The 26,338-nt window shown below is 40.5% G+C and overlaps 1 protein-coding gene across 2 annotated transcripts in view; it reads right to left on the reverse strand.

Annotated features, from left to right (window-relative positions):
- LOC109402081 (vesicle-associated membrane protein 7) overlaps positions 1–26,338 on the reverse strand; it is a 44,038-nt gene that overhangs the window by 13,070 nt on the left and 4,630 nt on the right. Inside the window, exons 1-2 of one of the 2 annotated variants that reach the window (XM_019702909.3) lie at positions 15,603–15,627; positions 15,310–15,518 (exon numbers count right to left, since the gene is read on the reverse strand). In XM_019702909.3, the coding sequence (XP_019558454.2) occupies positions 15,310–15,513 (204 nt within the window). In that variant the 5' untranslated portion in view covers positions 15,514–15,518; positions 15,603–15,627. Of the gene's footprint in view, positions 1–15,309; positions 15,519–15,602; positions 15,628–26,338 lie in introns of those variants that run through there. The other variant, XM_019674693.3, reaches the window with a different exon arrangement.

A 26,338-nucleotide genomic window follows, 5' to 3' on the forward strand; every position in this document is an offset into this window, starting at 1 on the left:
CACCCAGAACAAAACTTCGTCACTGTACTCAAGCGTGCTTGCAGGTCCAACACCAAAACAAGCAGAAGTCGTAGCGGATGGAACAGTGCCACAGCAGCCAAGTACTTCGGTCCAACAACAAAACACAACACAGCAGCAATCACAACAGCATTTCAAACGACCAGCCTCACCCCTTGTAGTGGAGTCGCGGGAGAAAGCAGTTAAAACTACGACCATGGACACCGAATCAACGACTGAACAAAGTGCAAATCAAACATCCAGGGCAGCGACGAGCAACGTGGTGAGTGACCGATCGCGAGTTACACCAACGAACAGCAGATCCAATTCTCTCACAAGAGCAGCGAATAAAATCACGATGGAGATTTCGGAAGACGAGGTTGAAGAGACTCCTGACATCACGAGAACCCGACGATCATCGAGGACCAGACACGACGGCAAGTAAGCACACTCGCTCATGGAAGGGGTTAATAATATACAACACTTTTCCTACACCTTCGCAACCATCAACCTAAACGGTATAAGCAACACAACGAAAATAAATGCGTTCAGGGCTTTCGTCTACTCATTAGATTTGGATATAATAGCAATGCAAGAAGTAGTTGATGCTAGTATTAGTATCCCAGGCTACTACATGATAACGAATATCAATGAAACACAGCGTGGTACAGCAATAGGAGTTCGAAATGGTATAGAGGTTAGGCGAACACAGCGTAGTTTGGATTCAAGGGTCATATGCATCGAGCTGGGAAACCAAGAGAATCTGATCAAAGTCTTGAATATATATGCACCATCGGGATCAAACAATAGGGCCGCACGGGAAGATTTTTTCAACCAAACTGTTTCACAATATTTGCAAAGTTATTCGGCACATACCATTATGCTGGGCGACTTCAATTCAGTCATCAATTCAACTGATGCAACGGGTGTTTCTAACATGAGCCAAATGCTGAAAAGATTATGTGACAGTTTGAACCTGAAAGATGTCTGGAAGCATTTCAACCGCCAACAGATTGACTACACTTTTGTGCGCGGAAGGTCAATGTCCAGAATAGATAGAATATACGTTACACCAACGTGCCTCCCGAATACGCGTTTCTGTAGACTTCAACCAAACTGCTTTAGTGACCATAAGGCTGTTGTGGTTCATATGGTTCTTCCATTGCAAACAGACACCGTGGGTCGTCCATTCTGGAAATTAAACAACAAGTTAATGACGGTTGAAAATATGAATGAACTAAGAGCAAAGTGGAACTATTGGACGCGCCAAAAGAGGAATTTTGCTACGTGGACTGACTGGTGGGCATCCTATGCTAAACCAAAACTGGGGTCGTTCTTTCGCTGGAAAAACTCGATTGCAGTACAAACGTTCAACAATACCATGGGATTCTATTACTCCTGTTTGAACCGTGCGTTCGAACAGCATAGGGAACGGGACTGCACAGCCGAAATCAACAAAATAAAAGCTATTATGCTGCAAAAACAGAAACATTTCAATGAATCTCGGAGAAGCTCTAATCTTTCTTTTCTGAGAGGCGAAGAAGTGTCAGTATTTCAAATTGCGGATCAAGAAAACAGACGGCGGGAAACGAATATTACTACTCTGGAAGTAAATCAGCAGCGAATCACAGGCAGCGCGGAGATCAGTCAATGCGTTCTAGAGCATTTCCGAAACCTTTTCGACGAAGAGGCTATCGAAGAAGACGACCTGTTTCATCCACGAAGAATCCTACACGCCAACAACGATGCAAATGATCATATCATGGATGATTTTGAGGAAAATGAAATTTTTTCCGTCATAAAGAGGTCTGCAGCCAACAAATCGCCCGGCAAAGATGGTCTTACAAGAGAGTTCTACATCGAAGCGTGGGAAATAATCAAACGTGAATTTGTCATGGTGCTAAACGAAATAAAAAGCGGAGTCATCAGACATGATTTGCAGGACGGGGTAATTGTGCTGGTACGCAAGCGTGGAGGAGACAGCAGCTTAAATTCTTTGAGGCCTATCACACTTCTGAATGTAGATTATAAAATATTCAGTAGAGTGATGAAACATCGTCTTGAGCAGATTGCCACAACCGTACTCTCTTCGCACCAGAAATGTAGTAACGGAGACCGTACAATATTTGAAGCGACGTGTACCATTAGGGACCATATTGCACTATCAAAGCAAGAGGGTACCAGTGGAATTATCATCGCATGTGACCTTAGCAACGCTTTTGATAGGGTCAGCCGTGCGTTTTTGCTGTCAACTATCCGTATGATGGGATTCAACAACCGTTTTGTAAATCTTCTGACTGACCTATCAGCCCAAACCAAATCGCAACTAATAATAAATGGACGTACGAGTGAAAGCTTCCCAATCAAAAGATCAGTCAGGCAAGGCGATCCACTTAGCATGTTGCTGTTTGTGCTTTATCTCCAGCCTCTCATAGACGCTTTAGTGGAAATATGTGATGGACCAGGAGAATGTGTCATAGCATATGCAGACGATATTACAATCATCATTCGCTGTCCATCGAAAATTCAACGTATTCTGGATTGCTTTGAGCGTTTTGGTGTTGCAGCAGGAGCGAAACTCAATATGAGGAAAACTGAGGCAATGGATATTGGGACTCCAATTCAAAACTGGGATGGTTTCATAAGAAAAGATGTCATCAGAGTTCTCGGTGTCTTCTTCAAAAATAGCATCAAGGATACGGTCAATCACAACTGGGAAGCAGTTTACCGTAATGTCAATGGCCTGTTATGGATGCATCGCCCGCGTTTGGTTAATATAAAGCAAAAAGTCATCCTTCTCAATACGTATATTTGTTCAAAGCTTTGGTACATGTCATCAATTTTGCCGATGCCAAACAAGTACGTTGGACAGTTCACAAAGCAGATGGGTTTTTTTCTGTGGAATGGTGTGCCAGCTCAACGTGTCAAAATGATAGACGTGTTTCGTCCGAGAGCGCAAGGAGGACTAGGTCTGCACTCGCCAGAACTAAAGACAAAAGCTTTATTAGTCAACCGTTATCTAAAAACGCTGGGCGTGGCACCATCCTTACAGCGCTACATGCAGATGCAGCAAATTCCATCAGATCTTCTGCATCTCAAAATCCTAAAGCCAACACTGGAAAGAATTCCTCAGCAAATAATTGACAACCCAGCAGCCAGTCTCATCTACAACCATCTGTTGAAGCAGCTCCCGCCCGTTGCAGTTACATTGTGTTCCAACCGGAACTGGGAAATTGTGTGGAAAAACATCAACAGCCGCTTCCTTTCGTCTGAAGAGAAGTCCATCTTCTTTCTATTAGTTCATGGTAAACTTCCTCACAATCAACTACTTTTTAGACAGGAAAGAAGAGATAATCCAAATTGTCAGCAATGCGGATCTATAGAAACCTTAGAACACAAGTTTTCCGTATGCCCCATAGTAAACAATTTATGGCAAACAATAATAACACATATTCATGATGTTACCCAGCAAAATAACATTAATTTTGAGAGTTTACATTACGCCACGTTAACTTGTAGTAGAACACTGAAAGGTAGAGCCCTAAAGATCTTCATCAGATACATAATGTATAATTTAGAATTTCCTGACAATGTTAGAAGTAATGAATCACTTAGACATTATATTATGATGTATGTGTAAACTGTAAATAAAGCATTTTAAAAAGAAAAAAAAAAAACCAAAACATTAAAAGGATAGCGCAAACCAAGGCGCAAACGCAATGAAATATAAAACGAATATTTTTTTTACAAAATCTCAATTATAATCAAGCAGAGACTTTAACAATAAGACCGAGCAACGGTAATGGGAAAAATAATATACAAATGGGGAGCATAATATATTTTTGGGAACTATAATTTCTTTGGAAAGATCCAATTACAAAATATGGGATAAACACAATTGAGAGGATAAAGCTAACACAAGAGATAAAATGAAAAGAAAATTTATACAATCAATTAAACTCTAATATTTACAGGATATACTTGGAGAAATGTGGACTATGGAAGTTCATTATTTAGGACATAATGATCCTTCAGATTTTTGTTATGAACAAATACATTATACATTGAAAGTTAACAATATGACTTAAACGATTATGTGATGAATATATTTTTTTTAAAACGAATTATTGAATTTCTGAGAAAACAATGAAACATGGGCCCATATACAAAATCGTATGCATATACAAAACACTATATTAACAGACACAACACACTACAAAACAATGACAATAAAATGTTCGAGTGCAGATTAGTGTTGGTAAACTTATGAAAAACTAACTTATGATGAAATATCACTCATACTCAATTGATACATAAAATTTGGTATAGAACCATGCAATATATATAAAAAAAAAAGAAATTGAATGAATAAATAAAAGTAAATACAAAGTAGTATATATTTTAATAACAATCTTTTGAGTTTTTCCAACACTAATGCTGAAGAAAGTATGATTGGACAAGGGGATCGCGACCCCGGAATGTATTTGTATGTATGCGAAAGAATGTATAACTCACTGACAATACACACACGACGAAATCAACAAATGAATCAGTTTTTGGATATAAAGAAAAATGAGATAAACAATAATAATGTTCAATAACAATACTTATCAGTTATTTATGAAGTTCAGTAATGAAATTCAAGCTAGTAAGACCGATACGGGAAGTTGGGGGAAATCGGCAGCAAAATTCAAAAAGAAATACAAAATGGCATGTAAGACCGGTGCGAAAAGGGGATACCGGCAATAACCAAAATAAGAAAATCAATGGGGCAATTCAAACATAATACACTGTCTATGAAAAAAATACGTACATCATTATAATAATGTAAATACATTATTTGGAGTTCGATTCATCGTAATATTACCATTTTCGAAAAAGCTCAATTAAAAATAGTATGAAAAAAATATACTTATATAACGAGATGAACCAGCCGAGGGCTAAAAATCTCCATTATAAAGATAAATAATAATAATATAATTATATATGAAGACTTTTTGAAAAAAGAGTGCGAATTTGTACTCTATGGTCACTATTGAAAAAAAAAATGTATTAAACACAAGATCTAAGTATCGTTACAGGGTCAAATCATATCGGAGCATTGAAAAGCTACAGCAGCGAAAGATGTCTAAAATCCCTTAGACGCTGGAAGAAGGAAAATGGTGAAAGCAAGAAATTGTCTTACAGGCTTAGACAATGGATATCCTACACCACCCATGAAAAAGCTGTGGAAAAGGGGGAGTATCCATCCAGATAAACCCGATAAAACCGAAAAAGTGTAAGTATAGTTCTAACGGAAAAGATACATTTCTATTTTGGACGAGAAATGTTACATTCCATTGGAATTTCATTTTTGGAAATCGTGAATACTACTCAAAATTTTAATCAAAATTCCTTTACAAATGTACATTTTGTACAGATTTTAAACTCAAACATTAATTTCAACGCATTTCAAAATAGTGAAACAACAATCAATAATGGTCAATATCCCAACTATAATGATTAAAAATTTAAGAGATAAACAGACACATAAAGAGTCAATAAGGGTCACAAGGGACCACATTAACCAATAAGGGGATAAATAATCAGGGGAAAATAAGAAATACATTTTTATACAATACAAAAGGGATCACTAATTAGGGAAAATAAGAAATAGGTATTACCGCGCAAAAGTGACATTACATATACCTTGAGAGCTAGTGACCAGAGAAGACATCATCATTCGTAGCCGACATACCGCGGGATCGAAGGCAAGCAACATATCAGTCAATTACACAATCATATAAAAGAGCAGTCAACGGAAGGTAGAGGGTATTGGATATTCTTTGGAAGAACGAGACCATCACACACGAGAGGGTGTACATTTGGAAAGCGAGTCGAAACAATATACATCATTCAAAAATCATATCATCAAAAGACGTTTATTGAAGCCAAGTTATGTGCTTAAAGAGAATTAAGGAAGTTCTCAACCCAAATCATAGCGGAAATTTTTCGCACTGTAGGTCATTCGATCTATCATTTTTTTTGAAAGCATTCTACGATTAAAGACCAGAAACTGTTTCACGAACGCTTCAGAAATATACATCATAACATGTTTTTCAACAAAAAAAAAACACAATATTTGCATCCGGAAAAAAATTCAATTTTTATAACCAACTGGGAGAAGTGAACGAGAGACGAGTAGGAAATACTCAGAAGAAGGCAACATCTGGAAAGTCGCAATGGATCAGCAAGAACGGAGTAACAGCAAAACTCATTTTTCGAGTAGATCGGAAGTACATCTTATCCGACTAAGGAACGATTGCCGCATTGATATCGCGACGAAGGAGTGTAGACGAAGGAAGTCCATTCCTAACACCTAACGTGAGACACTCTATCTGTGTGGACAAGATCGAAATTAGGAGAACTGGGAAAGTAATTTACGGAACGAGAGGATGACCGAAGGCGAAGGACAGCATGCAGGATGACCGAAGGCGAAGGACAACATGCTCTCAAGCGTATTGTACGACATGATTGGTAGAAAGGAATTTGTTTCAAGGTAAATGGTAGAAATTTGTAGAATAATTATTTCGAGAGTTTCGGTAAATTTTACAAGAAATTTGGTTAAAGATAAAATATGACTAAAACTGATAATGAGAATTGACTCCAAACATATATCATAATACAACTTTTACGAACTTTCCATTTTATAACCAATATTATTTTATAAATCCATGAATAATAATAACCAACGCTAACCGTTTGCATCTTAAATCTTCAATTCAAGATATCAAACAGCTAATTAACGAAGGGGATATTGAACCAACCATAGCCTAAATGATCAATTAATCATTTATTCTACATTAGACATTAGCTTTCATTAATTGATCATTTTGCATCATCATGAGCAAAACTCAAGTTAGGATGGTGACTACCTACATACGGTACATTTAAATTATTGCATCATCATATGTGACATGCGCGAAAGCGAAATAAACAAATCATACGCGGTAGTTGGTCAGCGGGTGACCTAGTTTGCTTCAGCAGGTCTCTACCTGTTCTAGTTGGCATACGGTAAGCCAAAAAGAATGCATAACTACCGGAGTATAACATAATAAAACATGTGACTCATATAAGGAAGCATTCTAGCCGCTTCCAATTAGATACTAAGTAAGAGACGCGAGCTTTCTCTCTCGCGCTTTTTGAAGTACTAGAATGTTGGTACTTGAGTAAAGAGAGCGAGAGCGGAGAATGTGACGCTAGGCGCTTAAGTTAAGTTAAGTGGGGGGAGAAAAAAAATAATAACCAAAAAATTGTAATTATATATAAGTTTTAAAATTTGAATAAAATGATGAGTTGTAGTTTTAACAGGGAAGGTTTTAGTCGTCTTTTTAGTCGGATGACAAATTCCCGGTGACCGCACGGTCAACGCGTGCACCTGCAACGACGCCACGCTCACGCTATGCACCACAAGCGTACATTTTTCATGGTGCGTGTACTCAGTACACGACGCGACCGCTCCTGGGTTAATTAACACTTGAGGATAGTTTTTTAGCAAAACTTGATCATCAAACTGCACACTGATGTTCATGACCATGTTTGAAAAAGACTGATCATAGCAAGTTATGCTGTGCAGTTAGGGAATCGCGCCACTTGGGCGGTGGCTTCTATTTTCGTCTGTTTTCCGCTATAACGCAGTCAAATTTGAACCAATTGACACAATTTTTGGAATGCGGTGAGATAGGTATAGTATCTACCCGTGTACAACATTTCAAGTCAATTGATTCAAAATTATTTATAGTTATAGTGGAAAACAGACGAATATAGAAGCCACCGCCCAAGTGGCGCGATACCCTATCACAAATTTTCAAACCTGCGTCCAGAAATCATCAGGAAGTTGATCAAAACTGAAAACAGTGCTGGAATGGTTCATTACGCAACGCAAATCAGTGCTGTAATAAACCATTACAGCACTGTTAATTTGGTGTGGTAAAGTAGGCCTTTTCCTGGCAGATTTGCGTCAGGTAAAACAGCCTATTACGATGGGAAATTGCAAAAAATATATTACCGAAATCGTCGGATGTAGAGACAATATCGTTCTCGCTGTTCTATTAGACTGCAAAGGCCGAGAATATCACGTTTCCCAGCTTAAGTTCCACAGTCGACAAGCAACCATTTCCACAAGGCAAAAGTCGTCCATAAACTATTTCTTGATAGCACGCTGCTGAGCTGAGAAAATAGCAAGTGAGTGTAACGCTTTGCAAGTGAGTGTTCCCATCTTTGGTTCCAAGGAGCTTCGGAGGCGTTTCAATGGATGTCAGGAGCGTGACTGAGAGTTCAAACGGTTTCAAGGGCATTCCAGGAGATTCTCAGAGATTCCAAGAAGTTTCAGAAGCATTTCAGGGAGTTTCAAGGTGTTTCAGAAGCGTTTTTCGTTGTTCCGAAGAGTTTTAGGAGCGTATTCCCAAGTAACACAGAAAACATCTTTGAAAATGAGATTTGTAAAAGATGTTATAATGTAGTTCTATAATCGTATCTGAATACATCTTGTGTTGAAATCATGTTTTATCTATGTTTGACAAAAACAAGTTTCCAAAAAATCTTATCAACATCATCACAAGTTAGAATAACATAAATTTAACGTTGATTGAACAAGATTTTTGTATCATCGTCTGTTTCAATTAAAGATGTTTTGTTAAACATTGACAGCACATAGTTAAAACCTTCGGTTCCAAATATGTTATCTTAAAGTTATTTTAAAGTATTGAATACGTCAATATACAAGTATATCATTTCAGTCTCGTCTTGAAAATCACTGTCATGAACATTATTAATGGAACAACTTTTACAAATTAAAACACACGGAAATTAAACCACAATAGCATCCACACTCATATTTATTGCTTTGCCATTTGTTGAAAGGTAAACACAGGCACATAAATAGGTTTTACAATGGTTGGCAACTGTGGAAATTACTGTGGACTGTGTGCCTGTATAGATCCGAAGAAGGAATCCATCACTTCTAACTTCACCTAAATATCCTAATCACTTTAGATACTTACGTTGCGGCTTAATCCCACTGGAAAGCCCAGTTTGAACACTATAAATGATCCCGCGAAACATTAGAAATTAATAATAATAATTTATTGATATTGGCTACGTAAACTGCACACTGAGATTGTTATTGTTATAATAATGTTCAAAATAGGTATCCAAAACAAAAGTTCCATCCATGTATATGCTATTTGCAGATGATTGTTTGGAATACGTTGAAATGATGTTTTTTTAATGTATTATTGAAGGTATTTGAGAAACATGTTATTGAGACGTCCATGAAATGTCATTTAAACGTATATCTAATATTTTGAAATTTTCCATATCAGGCCAGATGAATTACAGTGCCTGCGAAAAAGTTTCACACTGTAAAACTTCAGCCGTTGATTTATCTACATTTTTTTCTCAAAATAATTATTTGTCTGGGAGAGTTAAAACATTGATTGAAATAATATATTTTCCTTATCCTTATTGCACATTCTAAAAACACATCATTAAAGCAATATAAATGAAAATAGTTTTCCAAAACTTCCTGACGGTACTGTGTCAAGAAGCCACCATGTTGCATGACTGAAAATGTGTTCGAAAAACTCAAACAAGCCTGAGAAATGACAAAAATCCCAAATGCCTCCCTTCTTGTTTTTAATCCAATGGAAAGCGCAAGAATTCATGAAGAGTGGATGTGTTTATTTCACCATAAATTTTGAATGGCACATGAAATTAGATCACATCGAGATGGTAAATTACAAATGAAATGAGAGGATTAATAATGATGTTGACCCATAATCATAATAGTTGCCATATTTATTTACACAATGTGTGTTTGATTATGATTTCTCTGCGAGTTAAAAATAAGTTGTTACGATGTTTGCAGAGAACATATTCAATACTTAATTTTATGTTATAATAATGTATTGAAAAACATCTTTAGTAACATCGAAGATGTTTTATAAGCCGCCATTTTTTGCGCTTTTTCGGTGATATAAGTGTACTAAAATACGTTTCCGATACTTGGAACAAAACATCGGCGTTTGTATGAACAATGTATTATTTACATTATTATAACAAGTGGTGTTACTTGGGTTGGAGCGTTCTAGGAGTTTCAAAGGGTGTCAGGAATATTGCAGGTGGGTATTCAGAGGGGTAACAATTGGTTTAATAGGTTTCCCGTGTTGGAATATAAGTAGCATTGAGCTCTGAGGTAGCATCGAACTTTCAGGTGCGTGAGCATTGGTAGTATTGCGAAATGGTATAATGTTTGAATGGAGAGATGAAAGAGGTATTTAGTTATGAGGGAAGTTTATTAAATCATATACTCCTACCTCTTACTGAATAAAGAGTGTGGTGGTTGTTGATTAAGGTATCAGTTGACAACGGGTGTTAGATGGAAGGTGATTACTGCGTTCTTATAATTTGTCTAAAAACACGACCATCAATAGGGAGAGGCTAGGACGTACGTGGCCAATGGCCATGGTGGACTAGTGCCAACAGGTTATGGGTCCAGCAGCATGTTCCACAGCACGTATCGACCTGAACAAGGACCGATGAGTCGCAGTACATGCTCCTTAGGCGGATGGGTTGGCTGTTATGGAAGACAGGATCCGTGATAACGAAAAGCAGTATCGGTCAACCAGATGACTGCTGTCTGCTCAACGGAAGGAGCTCGGAGAAGGTTTTATGGTGCAGTAAGGCCGAATGGAGTTCAGCAGCTGCACCTCATACAGACTAAACTTCAGCAAATATGGAGAATCTGGATGGAAGGTTGGCGACAGGAGAAGTGATCCTGAAGATAACTCGAGCTTCGAGATGGAATGAGGAGGGAGCTTTCATCCAGGAGCAGATCATCATAGTTCTAGTTAAATCTAGAACCAGAGCAAACACAAGTTAAGACGTATGTATACACAGTTGGTTCGTAAAATTTCTGAAAGCACTTATAATTTCATCCCTCTCAGAGTTGAGGGTTTGAACGCCATAAATCTTTCTCAACTGTATACAATACCTTGAAATACATCGAGAATCCCCTGAAAAGTTCTGAAATGCTATGAAAAGTCTGTAAACACCTCTGAAAACCCACTGAAATTTCCGTGAGAGCTCCTTAAATCACTTTGAATCCCTTAGGAACCCCCTGAGAAGCCTTGATATACCTTGACGCTCCTCTGACACATTCCTGAGACCCCCTTGAAAGTCCCCTAGAACCTCCGGGAACCCTTCCGAAACCCTTCTATAACTCCCATGGAAATCTGAAATACCGGGGACGTGGCGGACGTAAACAAGTCCATTAAAGTAGGGAATATGAAGGTGGGCTGAAATGCCAACTGACCTTTCATGAGCCACCAAAGGTTTGCTTCAGGTGTCTGGAATCAAGACACAAGGCATGGGACTGCAAAGGCCCTGCTAGGAGCATGGTGTGCAGTCCACCCAAGTGTATGATTTGTACCGGGAAGTCCGCGAACAGCAAGCATCCAACGGGAGGTTCAAATTGCCCGGCCTTCAGAAGAGCCACAGCTGACAAATCATAGTGCAGGTAACGCAGCTGAACCTGAACCACTGTGACACAGCCCAGCAACTGTTTTGTCATTGGGGGACGGATATCGCCATCATAGCGGACCCATACCGAGTACCCGCCGGCAACGGCAACTGGGTCGCGGATGGGTCCAGAAAAATGGCAGCGATATGGACGACGGGTAAATACCCCGTCCAGGAGTTAGTGTCTACTACCTATGAGGGCTTCGTGGTCGCCAAAGTAAACGGGGTCTTCTTCTGTAGCTATTTGCGCCTCCGCGGTGGCCGATCGAGCAGTTCACACAAATACTGGACCGCATAACAACCGTGCTAACAGGGTGAAGGCCGGTGGTAATAGCGGGTGACTTTAATGCCTGGACCGTGGAATGGGTAAGCCGTTTCACGAACCAGCGGGGTCAGACCCTGCTAGAAACACTGGCCATATTAGATGTCGACTTGGCTAATGTCGGTACCTTGAGTACCTAGAGTCGAAACGGAGCGGAGTCAATTATTGACGTGACCTTTTGAAGTCCTGACTTAACAAGTAGTTCAAACTGGAGAGTAGACGATAGCTTAGCTACACTCGCAGTGATCGCTACAGTATCGACTACAACAACAGCAAGCAGCGGGTAGAGGAAGTGGCGGCTAGGCCAAGGCCAAGCCCTCGCAGCTGGAAGACGTCATACTTCGACAAAGCGGTATTTAGAAATGCACTCCGCCGTGAGAGTAACCTACTTGGTTTAGATGGCGACGAGGTGGTAGTGGTGCTCTCACGTGCGTGCGATGTTACCATGCCAAGTCCACCTTAGAAATGGGAGACCACCGTCCACCGACTTACTGGTGGACTAAATTGATTGCGGAACTGCGCCGCACCTGCCTACGGGCTAGGCGGCGGATGCAGCGAGCACGATCTGAGGAAGCCACTGCAAAAGCCGCGTTGAAGACCGAGATAAGAGTAAGCAAAAAGGCCTGCTTTGAGGGTATCTGTCCGAGTGCCAATGCGAACCCGTGGGATGACGCCTACAGGATCGTGATTTCCAAGACAAGGGGTGTAATGGCTCCTACAGAGCAGTCTCCAGAGATGTTGGAGGGGATCATCATGGAGGTGATCCTAGTGTTTAGCCTCCTTTCATAGGACAGACGGGGACTGGGGCTGGCGATGAGGAGAGGGTTACCGATGTGGAACTTGCGGGGATAGCAAAGTCCCTTAGTGTAGGTTAGGCCCCAGGTCCGGACGGAGTTCTGTACCTGGCCTTAAAAGTAACTCCCGAGATGATCAGGTCTGCTATGCAGAAATTCCTGGCCTAGAGAGTTTTCCCAGAGGTTTAGAAGCGGCAGAACCTGGTCCTATTGCCAATGGCGGTGAAATCACACGGAAACTCGTTGGCATAAAGACCAATATGCTTGATCGACACGGCGAGGAAAGTGCTCAAAAGATCACCCTCAAAAGAGTTTGGAGGAACAACGAGGGTGTGAATGGTCTCTCGAGGAACAGTTCGGCTTCCGGAAAGGGAGGTCGCCCATAGACACTATCTTGCCGGCTATAAAGACCGCTGAGATAGCGCTTAAGCATAAGAGAAGGGGGAATTCGCTACTGTGCAGTAGTGACGCTGGATCTAAGGAACGCGTTCAATAGCGCTAGTTGGTCGGCTATTGCCGATGCGCTCCTGCGTCTGGGGATACCCGGGTACCTGTACATGATTCTCGGAAGTTACTTCCAGAGTCAAGTACTAGTTTACGATACAGAGAGTGGTCGGAAGTGCCTTCACATAAGCTCAGGAGTCCCGCAAGGTTCCATCCTGGGTCAGGTGTTATAAAATGTCTTGTACGACGAGATGTTGAGGTAAGAGTTCCCGGTGGGAGTGAAGATCGTCAGCTTGGCTGACGACATTACGCTGGAAGTCTACGGTGAATCGTTTGAAGAAGTGGAGTTGACTACTACCCACTCGATCAAGGTTGTGGAGGCTGGAGTTGGCTCACCACAGCACTGAGGTGATGGTTGTGAACAACCTGAAGTCGGAGCAGGGAGCAGTGATCAGTGCAGGCGATCGCACTATCACTTCGAAGGGCTCCATCAAACACTTGGGAGTGATGATCGACGATAAGCTTACCTTCTTTCGGTAGCCATGTTGATTATGTCTACAAGAGAACCTCAACAGCTATAGTGGCACTGTCCCGGATGCTGTCCAATAGCTCGGCGGTGTATGCTAGTAAGCACAAACTTCTGATTAGTGTCTCATTGTCTATATTAGATTATGGTGGCTGGGCTTGGGCCACGGTGCTAAATACCGACAGCTGCCATGCTAAGCTGGAAAGTACTTGTAGGCTCATTCGCCTGAGAGTTGCGAGCGTGTGCTGTACCGTATCTTGTCCAGAGGATGTGTAATAACGAGTTTGGCTAGATTGCCGTTTCATCGACAATCAACCACATCTTCTTGGAGCTACAGAGGAGGTGGCGCCTGGACTCGGAGAATAGCTAGTTTAGACGCTATACAAGAGGTGCTTCTAGAGATCAGAATCTGCAACGTAGATTATACCTGTGCCCTGCGGTGGAAATCGAACTTTACGGCAATTAAGTGGCCGCGGAGAGAACATCCTGGTGCTGTCGTGATGTCGGCAATGCTTCCTTCCTTGTCCTCCCATTGTCGGGGATATGGTAGTCCTGGCTTCTGCATTGGTAGTCGAAGACGGTCCCTACGCCCATACAATCTGGACCTCCCTGTTCAGGTGTCTGTGGAGCAGATTATCCTCCCATTGCTTAGAAAAAAAAGGGCTAGGTCGGGAAAGTAGCCCCTTTTCTCCTTCTATGCCGTCAAAAAACCGAAAGATATGATGTCTTTAAGTCAATAATTATTAGTAGGGGCTGTCCAAAAACTACTTGATCATTTCTTCAGAACTTTGGACTTCCCGTCCTTCTCTTTCCATCACCTTTTGTGGCTACTATTTCTGCTTAGGGGCTGTTTATAAATCACGTACACCAAAATTTGGCAATCTTAGACGTCACCCCCTCCCCCCTCGTAGACTTTTGTCCATATAAAAATTTTGAAATTTGTATGGAGCGTAGATTTTGGCCTGAACCTTCCCCTCAAAAAGTCTATGTGGTTTATGAATGGTTCCTTAACAGTCCTTGACCTTGCCACCATGGTATCTACGGGAGTTATAGTTGCGGGCAAAATTATTTGCTGTAGATAACCATAAAAACAGCTGAGCTATCTTATCTGTGAAGGTTTGCACACGCAAACGTTGGTCAAACATAGTTTTGCTTTTATTTAGACAAAGATCTAATCTGCTTAGTGTGCAATTTGCACACTGGATGTACAAAGTTTTGTGAATTCGTGTTCTAAGATTTTTCTTCTTAAATACAATCATCACATCCTTTCAATACTATGATTATTATCAAAGATATTTTTCATTTCACCTTTCACTTTCGAAAATTTCATCATATTGCTCAGATTTGTTGAACTTTGAAATCAGCCTGTTATGGTTTAATTACAGGTCGTGCATTCAAGTGGCTATTCTGTCAACCTCGCTTAGGAAAGCTCCATACGATGATAACTTCACCGTATAGGTCAACCGGCATTATTTGTCCCAAAAATACTGATTAGCTCCTCATATCAATGCAACACACTGACTGTCATAAGTCCGAGCGTATACAACACGCAACATTGTGTTCACGATCATAAAATAACATCCCCTACGTGACTCAGATCATTTCTAAATTCAACACCAATCATCGCAATTAGAGTCGAACACCCTCGCTTTCATGTAGGTACTTACATCGTCCGTAATGCACATGTAGATGATCCGATTCTCGCAGATGTAGTGAATCAGATAGTTCCCATGCGAGTAGGTCAGCTTGTGGTCGTCCAGTTTGATCTTCGGTATGATCTGCTCCGTCACTTCGGCAAAGTTCCCAACGCACTCGGCGTACTTGGCCAGCACCGTGGGCCCTCGTGTGATGACGCTGTACAGGATCGGCATTTTGCCTGAAATTTGAATGAGGAGAAAGTGAAAAAAGGTCACTGAACTTGTCAACTGCTTTGATATGTGAAGTGAGCAAGGGATTCCACCTTGAAAGTCAGCCCAGCTCGTAGGGTCAAGATCACCTATGACGGTGCCGCTGGTGGCGCGCGCAGCGGCGTAGAAAGAGACGAAGGACCAAAACGCACCGCGCGAGGACACCTTATCGCGTCGGGTCGCCAAGAACGATTAATACATAATTTAATTACAAATTGCTGCTCGGTGGCGACGGCGAAGTGAGTGAGCGCAAGGCTCCGGACTAGAAATTATGCTGGTTAGCGTTCTTTGAAACCAGCAGCGATACACATGTAGCGGAGAAAAGCCATACAAGGGCCTTCTTTCCACCGCAGTGAGTCAGTTGTGTATGAAGCGACATTCTTCACAAAAGGGACGACCAGCATTTCTTGAATGCTAGTGATACCTCAAGTAAATGCAAGTTGCGCGCCCTAACGGCGACTGCAGTCAATTGTCCAGTAGTACACAGTGGGCGAAAATGAACAAAAAACGAATCTCTGGTTACCACATCATTTATTTATTTAGTTTTACATTACCTCGAACAAAAACAAATACAAAAATTAGAAATGTAACAAACAGCGCTTTATTCATTTGTTAGTCATAGAATGAAAATGGGAGCCACATGTTTAATAAGGGAACCAATACCCTATATGTGGACAGTTTATTGCCAATATTTTTTCTGGGATTTTTTTGAAAGTTTTTCTTTTGGATATTACAGATATTGATCTAAGAGGCATTTCCTTGTGGTGTTCCTCCGGGAATTAATTCTGGGAAATCTGAGATTTGTCAAGAACTTTCTTGGAGTCTTTCTTGGATTTCTCCAGAAGCTCCTTCAAGGATTCCCTCAGAAGTTACTTTACGAATACCACCTTTCCTGAAGTTCCTTCTGGGATTCCTCTAAGATTTTCCTAAATGGACCAGAAGTTGCTTCTGGGATTTATCCAAGTGTTTCTTCAAAGATACCTCTCTCTGGGAATTTCAACCGTGATTTCTCCCAGTATTTCTCCAGAAGTTTCATCCGGAATTCACTTCTGAACTCTTCAAGAGCTTTCTGGGATTGTTCAATAAGTTTGTTGAGATTCCGGGTAAATTCCGAAGTGACTCTGGAAAACTCCAACGTGATTTTATATGAGTTTTTCAATTGATATTTTCCCAGGGTTCCATCCTGGATTCCTTCAGAAGTTCCCTCTGTGGTTCTTTCAGATTTTTTTAAACCTTGAAGGTGTTCCATCTGGTACACTGAATCCTCCATTTAGGTAAAATCTATTTATGTCCCTCCATTTAGGTAACGTTACCTAAATGGAATTCGACTGTGTTCAGAGCAGTTAGAGTACTCAAGATTACATATAAAGTTGGTTTACGCGAAAAAAAGCAGAATTAAGAGTTAAGGGACGTTTACAGAGTTTTTAAGGGTTAACAGTTTAAAGGTATCCGAGAACACTCTGGAGTTTACGCCGACTGATCTACAAGCGTACTCACTCAGTGATCTATTGGAGCATTATGAGTGAAATTTATGCTTGCACAGCTTCATGTTGCTATGTGTTGTCAAGTGGTGAGTTCGTTGTCAGTTTGAGAATCTCCAAGAGCTTCCTTGCGTATAGCTCATCGGATCCACCAATGGTTCTTTAAGGTTGATGATGATGATGATGATGATGATGAAAGTGTACCCACCATCAGCGCAAGGATTACCTATGGCTGCAGAATCGTTCCGGAAGGGAATGATCTACCTGATGGTTTGTTGTAGCAGGGTGAGCTAAAATCCCTGAACTCCTTCGGTAGTCAACGAAACGTTGCTATCTCATGACAAAAGACTGGCTACTCCACGAACTTAAGTCCGGTCATCAGTTCATTTAGCTCCCTTAGGCTACCCCTCCCCGTGTGTGTGAACCCCGCAATATAAAAATGGAAATTATACAATATCATAATGCATGATCAATGGAAGGTAAAATAGGATAGATCTCACCAAAAATTCTCTCCAATTCCTGAATGCGTAAAGTAATGCCAGTAATGCACGTCATCTTCATCTTATGAACTCCGAAAGCGGCAACTTTGACCTGCTGCATGGTGGTTTTTGTACGGCCGATCATGATCTTCTCCCGAATCGTGTCCTCGTAACCTCGTTTTCCCATCAACCAATGGTTCTTTAAGGTTCTCCAAAAACTCCATTGAGTATAGGTAATCGAATCTACGAGGGCTACAAGTTGTATTTAAGAATGAGGTTTATACTCATACAACCCTAGGCATCTATATGCTATCAAATGGTGGGTTCTATGATTGTATAGCATATCCGAGAACTCCCTATAGTTAAGACCATTTCATCTACACGTGTAATCAGCGATCTTTTGGAGTATTATGAATGAAATTTATGCTTGCATAGCCTCATTCAACTATGTGCTGTCAAATGGTGAGTTCGTTATCCGTTTGAGGATCTCCAAGAACTTCCTTGAGTATAGGTCATCGGATCTACTAACGTATTTGGTTGTCCATAAGAGATTTACGACTAAGCTTCATACTCACACAACCTCAGGAAACTATGATCTATCAAGTTTTGAGTTCGAAGAATCTTTAAGGGTCTCTAAGAAATCCCTTGAGTATAGGTCATGGAATCTACGAGGGCTAAACGCTAAAACGCCCTGAAACGCCTTGAAACACTTTGGGACGCCTCTTGAACCCCTATAAAACCTCCGGAAATTCACCTGAGAGCCTCTTAAGCCTCCTAAAATCCTTGTTAAACCTCCTGAAATGCAATAAAACGCCCTGAAAAGCATTGAAACGCCTTGTAATACTTTGGAACGCTTTGAAACCCTCATTTAACCTCCGTGAAATTTACCTGCGAGCCTGTTAAGGCCCGACAAACTCACCGGAAACCTCCTGAATTGCCCTGAAACGCTTTGAAATACCCCTGAAACCCTTTTAAAACCTGGCTGAAAGTCACCTGAGAGCCTCTGATGCCCCCTAAGGGGCTGTCCATAAACCACGTGGTCATTTTTTTTGGGACTATCCAACCCCCCCCCCCCCCCCGCGTGATCATTTGTCCATACAAATTTTTTTAGTTGTCCATACAAAACGGTCATTGGCCGAACCCCCCACCCCCCCCCTTCATGACCACGTGGTTTATGGACAGCCCCTAAGGCCCCTGTGAAACCTCCTGAAACGCATTAAAACACTGTGAAACACATTGAAACGTTTTGAAACGCCTCTTAAACCCCTATAAAACCTCCGTAAAATTCACCTGAGAGCGGCTGAAGTCCCCTAAATAAAACCCCTGAACGCCTCTTGAAATGCTCTGAAACGCCCTGAAACGCATTGAAATATCTTGAAACGCCTCTGAAACCCCCATGAAACCTCTGTGAAATCCACCTGCGTGCCTCTGAAGCCCCCTTAAGCCCATGTGAAATCGCCTGAAACGCCTTGAAACCCATTGAAACGCCTCTGAAATCCCTATAAAACCTCCGTGAAATTTACATGAGATCCTCTGAAGCCCCCTAGAACACTTGTGGAACCTCCTGAAAGGCATTGAAACGCCTAGTAACGCTTTGAAATGCCTCTGAAACCCTTAAAAGCCTCCGTGAAATTCACCAGCGAGCCTTTTGAGCCTTGTTAAATTCATCGGAAACCTTCTGAAATATCCTGAAATGCCCTGAAACGCCTCTGAAACCCCCATGAAACCTCCGTGAATTTCACCTCCGAACCTCTGAAGCCTCCTTAAGCCTCCCTTAAACATCCTTAAACGCACTGGAACGCATTAAAACGCCCAGAAACATCTTGAAACGCTTTGAAATGCCTTTAAAACCCTATTGAACCTCTGGCAAATTCACCTGCGACCTTCTGAAGGCACCCTTAAACCACCTGAAACTTCCTAAAATGCTGTGAAACGCCCTGAAACGCATGGAAACGCCTTGAAACGCTTTGAAACGCCTCTGAAACGCCTCTAAAACCCCCATGAAACCTCCGTGAAACTCACCTGAGGGTTTCTGAAGCCACACAAAATCTCTCTGAAACCTCCTTAAACGCCTTGAAATACCTCTGAAACACAAATGAAATCCATGTGAATCCATCCACCTGAAAGCCTCTGAAGCCTCCTAAAATACCTCAGAAATCTCCTGAAATACCCTGAAACGCTTTGGAACGCTTCTGAAACTCCCGTGAAGTTCACCTGACAGCATATGAAGCCCCCTTAAAGCCCTCTGAAACCTCCTGAAACGCCTTGAAACGGTCTGAAACGCCTGGAAACGCCTCTGTCCCCCTCCTTCAAAACTCCCTTGAAATCTCTCTGGCCATCCTCCCTTTACATCTGAAAGCTTTGATCCCTTCCCATTTGCAATTGCAAGCCACTTGTCCTTCTCAAACTTCTTTGCAACCTTGAAATCCATTTAATGAATCCATTAAGGTAAAAATTATATTCAGGCAGTTCCGACTCGTTACCTTAATGGAGGTTAGGGTGCATGTATCCAGGAGTACCAGGAATTCTCCAGGAATTCGTTTTGAGATTTCTTTAACAGTTTCTTCAGGGAATGGTTTTCTTTGCGAAATGTCTTCAGAAGAACTTTTATCGGAAACGTTAGGATGCGATTCCAAAGTAATTCTGGAAGAAGTTCCTGAGACAATTCTGGAATAATTTCTAAGAGGAAGCCCCCAAGAAGTTTTGCCTGGACGAATTCTTGGAATTTCTGAAACAATGTCTAAGTAACAAATTTTAAAAAATGCCTAAAAGGAACTTCTTAGGCAATCCCGAAGAGAACTTATGGAGGAAACCTGCAACATTGACCAAGCAGATAAAACAGCATAGGCAACTTGTTCGAGACAAGCGAGGTTGCGACAGCGGCGATGAATAATTAGAAGATAATTAGAATAGTTCTAAATAAAAAATACTGGAAGAAATTTCTTGAAGAAATCATTGGAAAGTTTTTGGAATATTTGCTAAAAGGGTATCTCTGAAAAAAATTGATAAGAAATCCCAGGAGAAATGTTTGCTTTTATTCCTGAACGAATCTACCTGGCAATTTCTGAATGACTCGGCCAAAGAATTTCATTGAATCGTATGAAAAATTCTCAGAGGATTCGTAGGAAAAAAAATCTGGAAAACCTTGTGAAGTTCCTGAGGGAATTATATCAAAAAATCCAGGAGAAATCTAAAGAGGAAAATTTTAGGATAAATGCTTTGATGAAATAAAAAACGATCTCAGAGGAATATCTTGAATAAGCTTAGTTTTAATTCCTGAAAGCACACTTCGGGTAAATTGATTGATTGATTTGTCTTTATTTGAGAGACCTTTAGCCCTTTGAAAGAATTCCTGCATCGAACTGCAAAACTTTTCGGAGATTTCTGAAGGAAATCACGGGAGAGTTTCTGAAAGAGCTTCAGGGGAAGCAGTTGGAAATTTGTTGGATGAGCCCGAGAACAAATTATTTGAGGAAATCTTTAAGATTTTTCTTAAAAGACTCTCATTTCCTGAAGAAATCTTCGAAAGAATTCTTGGAAGAATCCCTCAATACGTTTCTGAAGATAACCCCTTACAAGTTCCAGGGGGAATTATTAAAGGACATCCAGGACGAATATTTCAAGGAATTCCTTGAGCAATTTCCAGGGATGTTCCAAGAGGCAAGCCCATACCCAATGAAGGGGTTTAGAGGTTTTCATACACAATGCAATTGTGTATTGCGAATAACAAATTATAAAATTCCTTGAAAAAACTATATCCTTTGAAGGATTCCTGGAGATATCTTTGAAGGAAATCCCATAGAAGCTATTAGGCGAAAATTCCTGGTGTAATGTTTTGAATAAATTATTGAACAAACCCTTCAAACGATTCCTAAAGAGACACTTGGAGCGATTCGCGCACGAAATCCGGCTTAGCATGTTTTCGCATATAAGAGCGTCTGTGATAGTCGGAATTTCTCGGACACTGAACGATCATAGTCACGGTGATAATGAGCACTGATATGGCAATGGATACATAATGTTCTGTACGATAACAACATTTACCCGACAGAAGAAAAAAACTGTTACAGTTATTCTTCTGGATTAAGAATGTATTTATTGAACACTAAGCTACACTAACCTCACTAGGGTGATCACCTTTTATTGGAAGTTAATTCTACATTGTGGTGAAATTTAGCAGAAAAATACTACAAGTTTTGCGAGAGCGTGAGTGCAATTGTCTGGTTTATTTTATCCGAACTTATCCTTTCTGACATGAACATGAACATGACATGAATCCTATGCATGAACAGGATGAACTGTTTCTAGAAAGAGGTATTGGAAGAATCATTGAAGGAGTTCTTTCAGAATTTCCCGTGAATGTTCCTCCTTTTATAATAGGATTGTGTTTCTTTGAAAACAGAAATTTACCCAAGTGAAGTTTGCAAAAAACAATTCCAAAGAATATGAATTTTAGAAAGAATTCTTGGAAAAATCCAATCTGGCGTAACATGTTTCCAAGAATTCTTTCTAAAATTCCAAAAATTATATTTTTTTTGCCCAATTACTTCTTCATTGACTGAAGAATTTCAGGAGTTTATTCAAAGATTTCTCTAGGCCATTCTGCCGAGGATTTCTCCAGAATTTCAACAAAGACATTGAAAATAACTAACAAAATTTGACTCAAGAGTTATCTTAAACCGGGATCAAATTGATCTCCGGGTCGAAGTTGATCAGACGTTTTTCAGTCATATAAAGCATACTTTGAATAGTTTCCTTTCAAGTATAGTGCTGTTGGAATCATATACTAATTGACACTTCGAAGAAAACTATTTAAAGTATGCTTTATCTAACTGAAAAACGTCTGATCAATTTCGACCCGGGGATCAATTTGACCCCGGTTTACGGTACTCAAAAAATAATCCAAGAAAGTGCTACTCGAAAGAATCATCCAGACGTTTTTATAAATGCTGTCAAGGATTTCTCCAAGAGCTGCTCCAGTACCCCGTTCGAACATTCTCTATAATTTCCTCTAAAAATTTCCTCGAGAATTCCTGTGGGAATTCCTGCGACTGTTTCATTGGAAATCCAGAAATGTCCAGGAGGATTCCGCATAGAAATTCTTTGTGAAATCCTTAAAAACAAGCTTTTGAAGTTACTCCGAAGATAACCTAGCCAAAGCATTGTCTAGGAATTCCATTGTGGACTTTTTCAGCATTCCATTCGAAAATGCTTCAAAAACTCCTTCTGGAAATTTCCTTCTGAAATCCTCCTGAAAATGTTTCAGAAAGTTCTACGGAGATTTCTTATAAATTTTCCCATCAACACCACCCAAATATATATTTCTTTTAATTTAAGTTTTTGTGTATTTCAATATCCAAATAAACTTTTAAAAGTACTCGAAGGATAACTTTAAATTTTTCCGAAGATTCATCTGAAATTTCTTCCATAGGGGACGTTAGTAAACCAAGTAGACATTGGGGGGGTTTGAGTTTTGGCCAAAGTCTACACTCCATACAAATTTTGAAATTTTTGTATGGACGAAAGTCTACGAGGGAGGAGTCTGAGATGCCCAAAATTTGGTCTACATGGTTTATGAACAACCCCTAAGTATCTAGGATTTAAAAAAAAACCCAAATTAATCCACCTAGTGGTGATAGTGCCTTTCTCGTCGAACATGTTCACGGAGAAAAAAAAATAAAGTTACGCCAATCATATTTTGGTCGCAAACAAGCATATTTGTGCACTGACTTTTATATAATCCCTTTTTGAGATTGTATTACGCATTACAATAGGACGAAGCATAACAGATGCTTGAAATGACCGAAATTGATGATTTGATTAGAGCAACAAATATGCCTGATTCAATCATATTTTGCTTCCATCAACAATATTTATTGTTGATGGTTTGACAGCTCATTTATTCCCATGGTAGATTCAAGCATGCTTATGCTTAACTTAAAATTCAGATAAATGAGGTTATGTTGTTTTTCTGGAATAATTCAAAGTTTTCAATTTCCATAAACATTACTATAATAATCGTATTTTAGTGCAATATGTTTTAATTATAACCTAAGGCTGATACAAATTTTATTTTGACTTTTTATCTTCCCCCCCTTCAAAAATTTTTGGCTGGATTTTGCATTTTGAGGGGGCAGATAAAAAAATATTTATCAAAATATCAGGTCTTTCTAAATATTCTTTAACAAATCCGATGAGTTTTTAATATTTTTCAAATTAAATACTTTATTATTTTTATCCCCCCCCCCTCGACCAGTCAAAGAGTGGTGGGACAAAAAGTGAAATAAATATTTGTAACGGCCTAATTACACTAAAATACGACCATTATAGGAACGTTTAATTAGTAAAGCATTTCCTTGCACATTTTTTATTTTTCTCAATGATCATCTGTTCGAAATTTGACCGGAAATGGAATCCACGCAGGGACCAGGGCGTAGCCTGCCAGTGACAGGCTTCCAGGCGTTCCACCAGTGCTAAGATATTATCGTCACTTCAGCGCATCACGTCAGCGGTCACGTCGTCCGTCATTGGTTTTCGAACCTTCCGTGGGGTGTTTGTGATATGTCCGGCCGTAGGTCTGATGGATCGAATTATCCAAGTTTCTCGGCGTGTCCGGGAACGTCCTGAAGGCATCCAAACTGGCGATTTCATCAGGATTGCGTGATGGCTAGCTCTTGTTCCTGCTGATTTATGTGGAGGAATTCTGCGGAGTACATTTTTATTTTCCCTTGGAAGAAATGATTCACGTAAACAAGCAAGCCCAAACGGCACAGAACTTACGACTTAACACGACACGCACCTGTAGCAGTGGCAGACAGTAACGATTATATTATTTAAAATCAAAACACAGCGACAACATCGTCGTCGTCACTGAACTACCGCGGCCATGATGAACAATGATTGAGCAGACAGCAGTCAGGAGGCTCGGGTTCAAGCAAGGCTTCAATTAATGACATATATGCTTGGTATAAACATTTGATGGTTGGTGTTCAATGATGTTTATTTAAACAAAACATATGCTTGATTTAGACATCATAACATTGTGAATCAACCGTTTTAAGGAATTATTCCAAGAATATCTTATAGGCTTGAGAGAACTAAAGGTTATGTCAGTCAGGCAACATTTCTGTCCGTGTTCTCACAATCTTTCCGACAACGTAAGTCAAAGTGTTTCTGAATGCAAATATTTTTATAGAAAAGCAAGCATTTTATCAAAGACATCTTTGAACCAATGATGCAAATTATCACCTCACTAGTGCTCATCACAACTCATCAACTGTATACTTATCGCGTGCGATTGAACTGTGCACTGATCAGCGATGACCAGCAGCAAAGAGGTGGCAAAACGAACATGATGTAAATCACAAACGATTTTGCACACATCTGACTGTGCCGCCACACGCTCACCCGAACAGCCGAACCATACCGAATAGGTTGGTTTGCGAAGCTACAGCACGAACGCTCGACACGCACACAGAAGCAACATTCGCATGTACCGATACCATACTAATAAAGCTTCCAGCCAACGATGCTTCGCGATAAGCTGTCGAAAAGCATCGAAAGCGATGAAAAGAGATGCTTGGCTAGAACGCAACGGCTCAAAGGCGAAAAGGAAGAGTCAACTATGCTGATCAGTGTTGAGTCCGTTCGTGTGCTACTCGTATGGGAGGTTGATTGAATAAAGCGAGGATGGGTGAAAACGTATTCGTTGTCGAAAGCAAATCGCATCATTTCGCGAATGTGTTCATCAAATAGCAAGCTTGCTTTGAATGACTTAAAACTTATTGATTGCACATAGCCCGACGTTATGTTCAACGTATAAGCAGGGCTGAAAAATATCAGACTTCTCAGTTGACTGCTTGAGCACTTTGTTGAGCACCTTCACTAACACTGGAGGCTGATCAATATCAAGACGATACTAACAAGCTAAGCTATAACTCTTTACACAATCACAGATCACAAAAAAATTTTCTGAACATTTGGGCTATATCTTATTGACCGTTGAAAACAAGAGCGATAGGAAGTGAGTATAGTGCGACGTCTGTTTGTATGTGGGTTTAATTTGTAAGATTTTGTTCTCTTACACTTATTTATCGCTTGCATTGATTTTATTTACTTTCGTAGTTCCGGCGAAGCACTAAACGCTGGTTGTGCAACCCTACCGGTAGTCTGTAATGTGGTGTGAGCCTATTTTCTAGTTAACCGTTCCTCGGGTTATTCAAAAAGCCGTGACATATTACGTTGCATGGTACATTTGGTTACCTTCGCTGCGGTACCGGAACAGGTTCCGGAGCACACCGGGTCTCCCAAATATAGTCTGAGACTATTTCATTGCTAACGTTCATTAGGTTACCCAAAAAAACACGATTTGATTTATCTCATGCATGGGTGGGTATAGATCACTTTAACATTTGACCACTTCCAGTGGGACACCCAGAACTGGTTTCGGGACACTACCGGTTGTCTAAAATATGGTCTGAGGCTATGTTCTTACGAATCGATCATCGTGTATTCAAAAAAGCTGCTATTTGATGTACTGTCAAACACTTATTTGTGCATTTCGCAAGTTCCGGCGAGACACTCGAAAGTGGTTCCGGAACACTACCGGTAGTCTTAAAGTGGCCTGAGACTTTTCTTGCTGACCGTTCTGCGCGTCATCGAAAAAGCCGATATTTAATGCACGGTGTGCATGCGTTTGGTTCTGTTCTACATTTGACCACTTCCGGCGGAGCACCTGGAACCGGTTTCGGCACAGTATTAGTCTATGATTGTTTCTCTTGTTAACCGTTCATCAGGTTACCAAACAGCTATTTATGGGGTTGGTTCTCC

The sequence above is a fragment of the Aedes albopictus genome, chromosome 1 (assembly GCF_035046485.1).
Source record: "Aedes albopictus strain Foshan chromosome 1, AalbF5, whole genome shotgun sequence".
NCBI classification, from domain to species: Eukaryota; Metazoa; Arthropoda; class Insecta; order Diptera; family Culicidae; genus Aedes; species Aedes albopictus.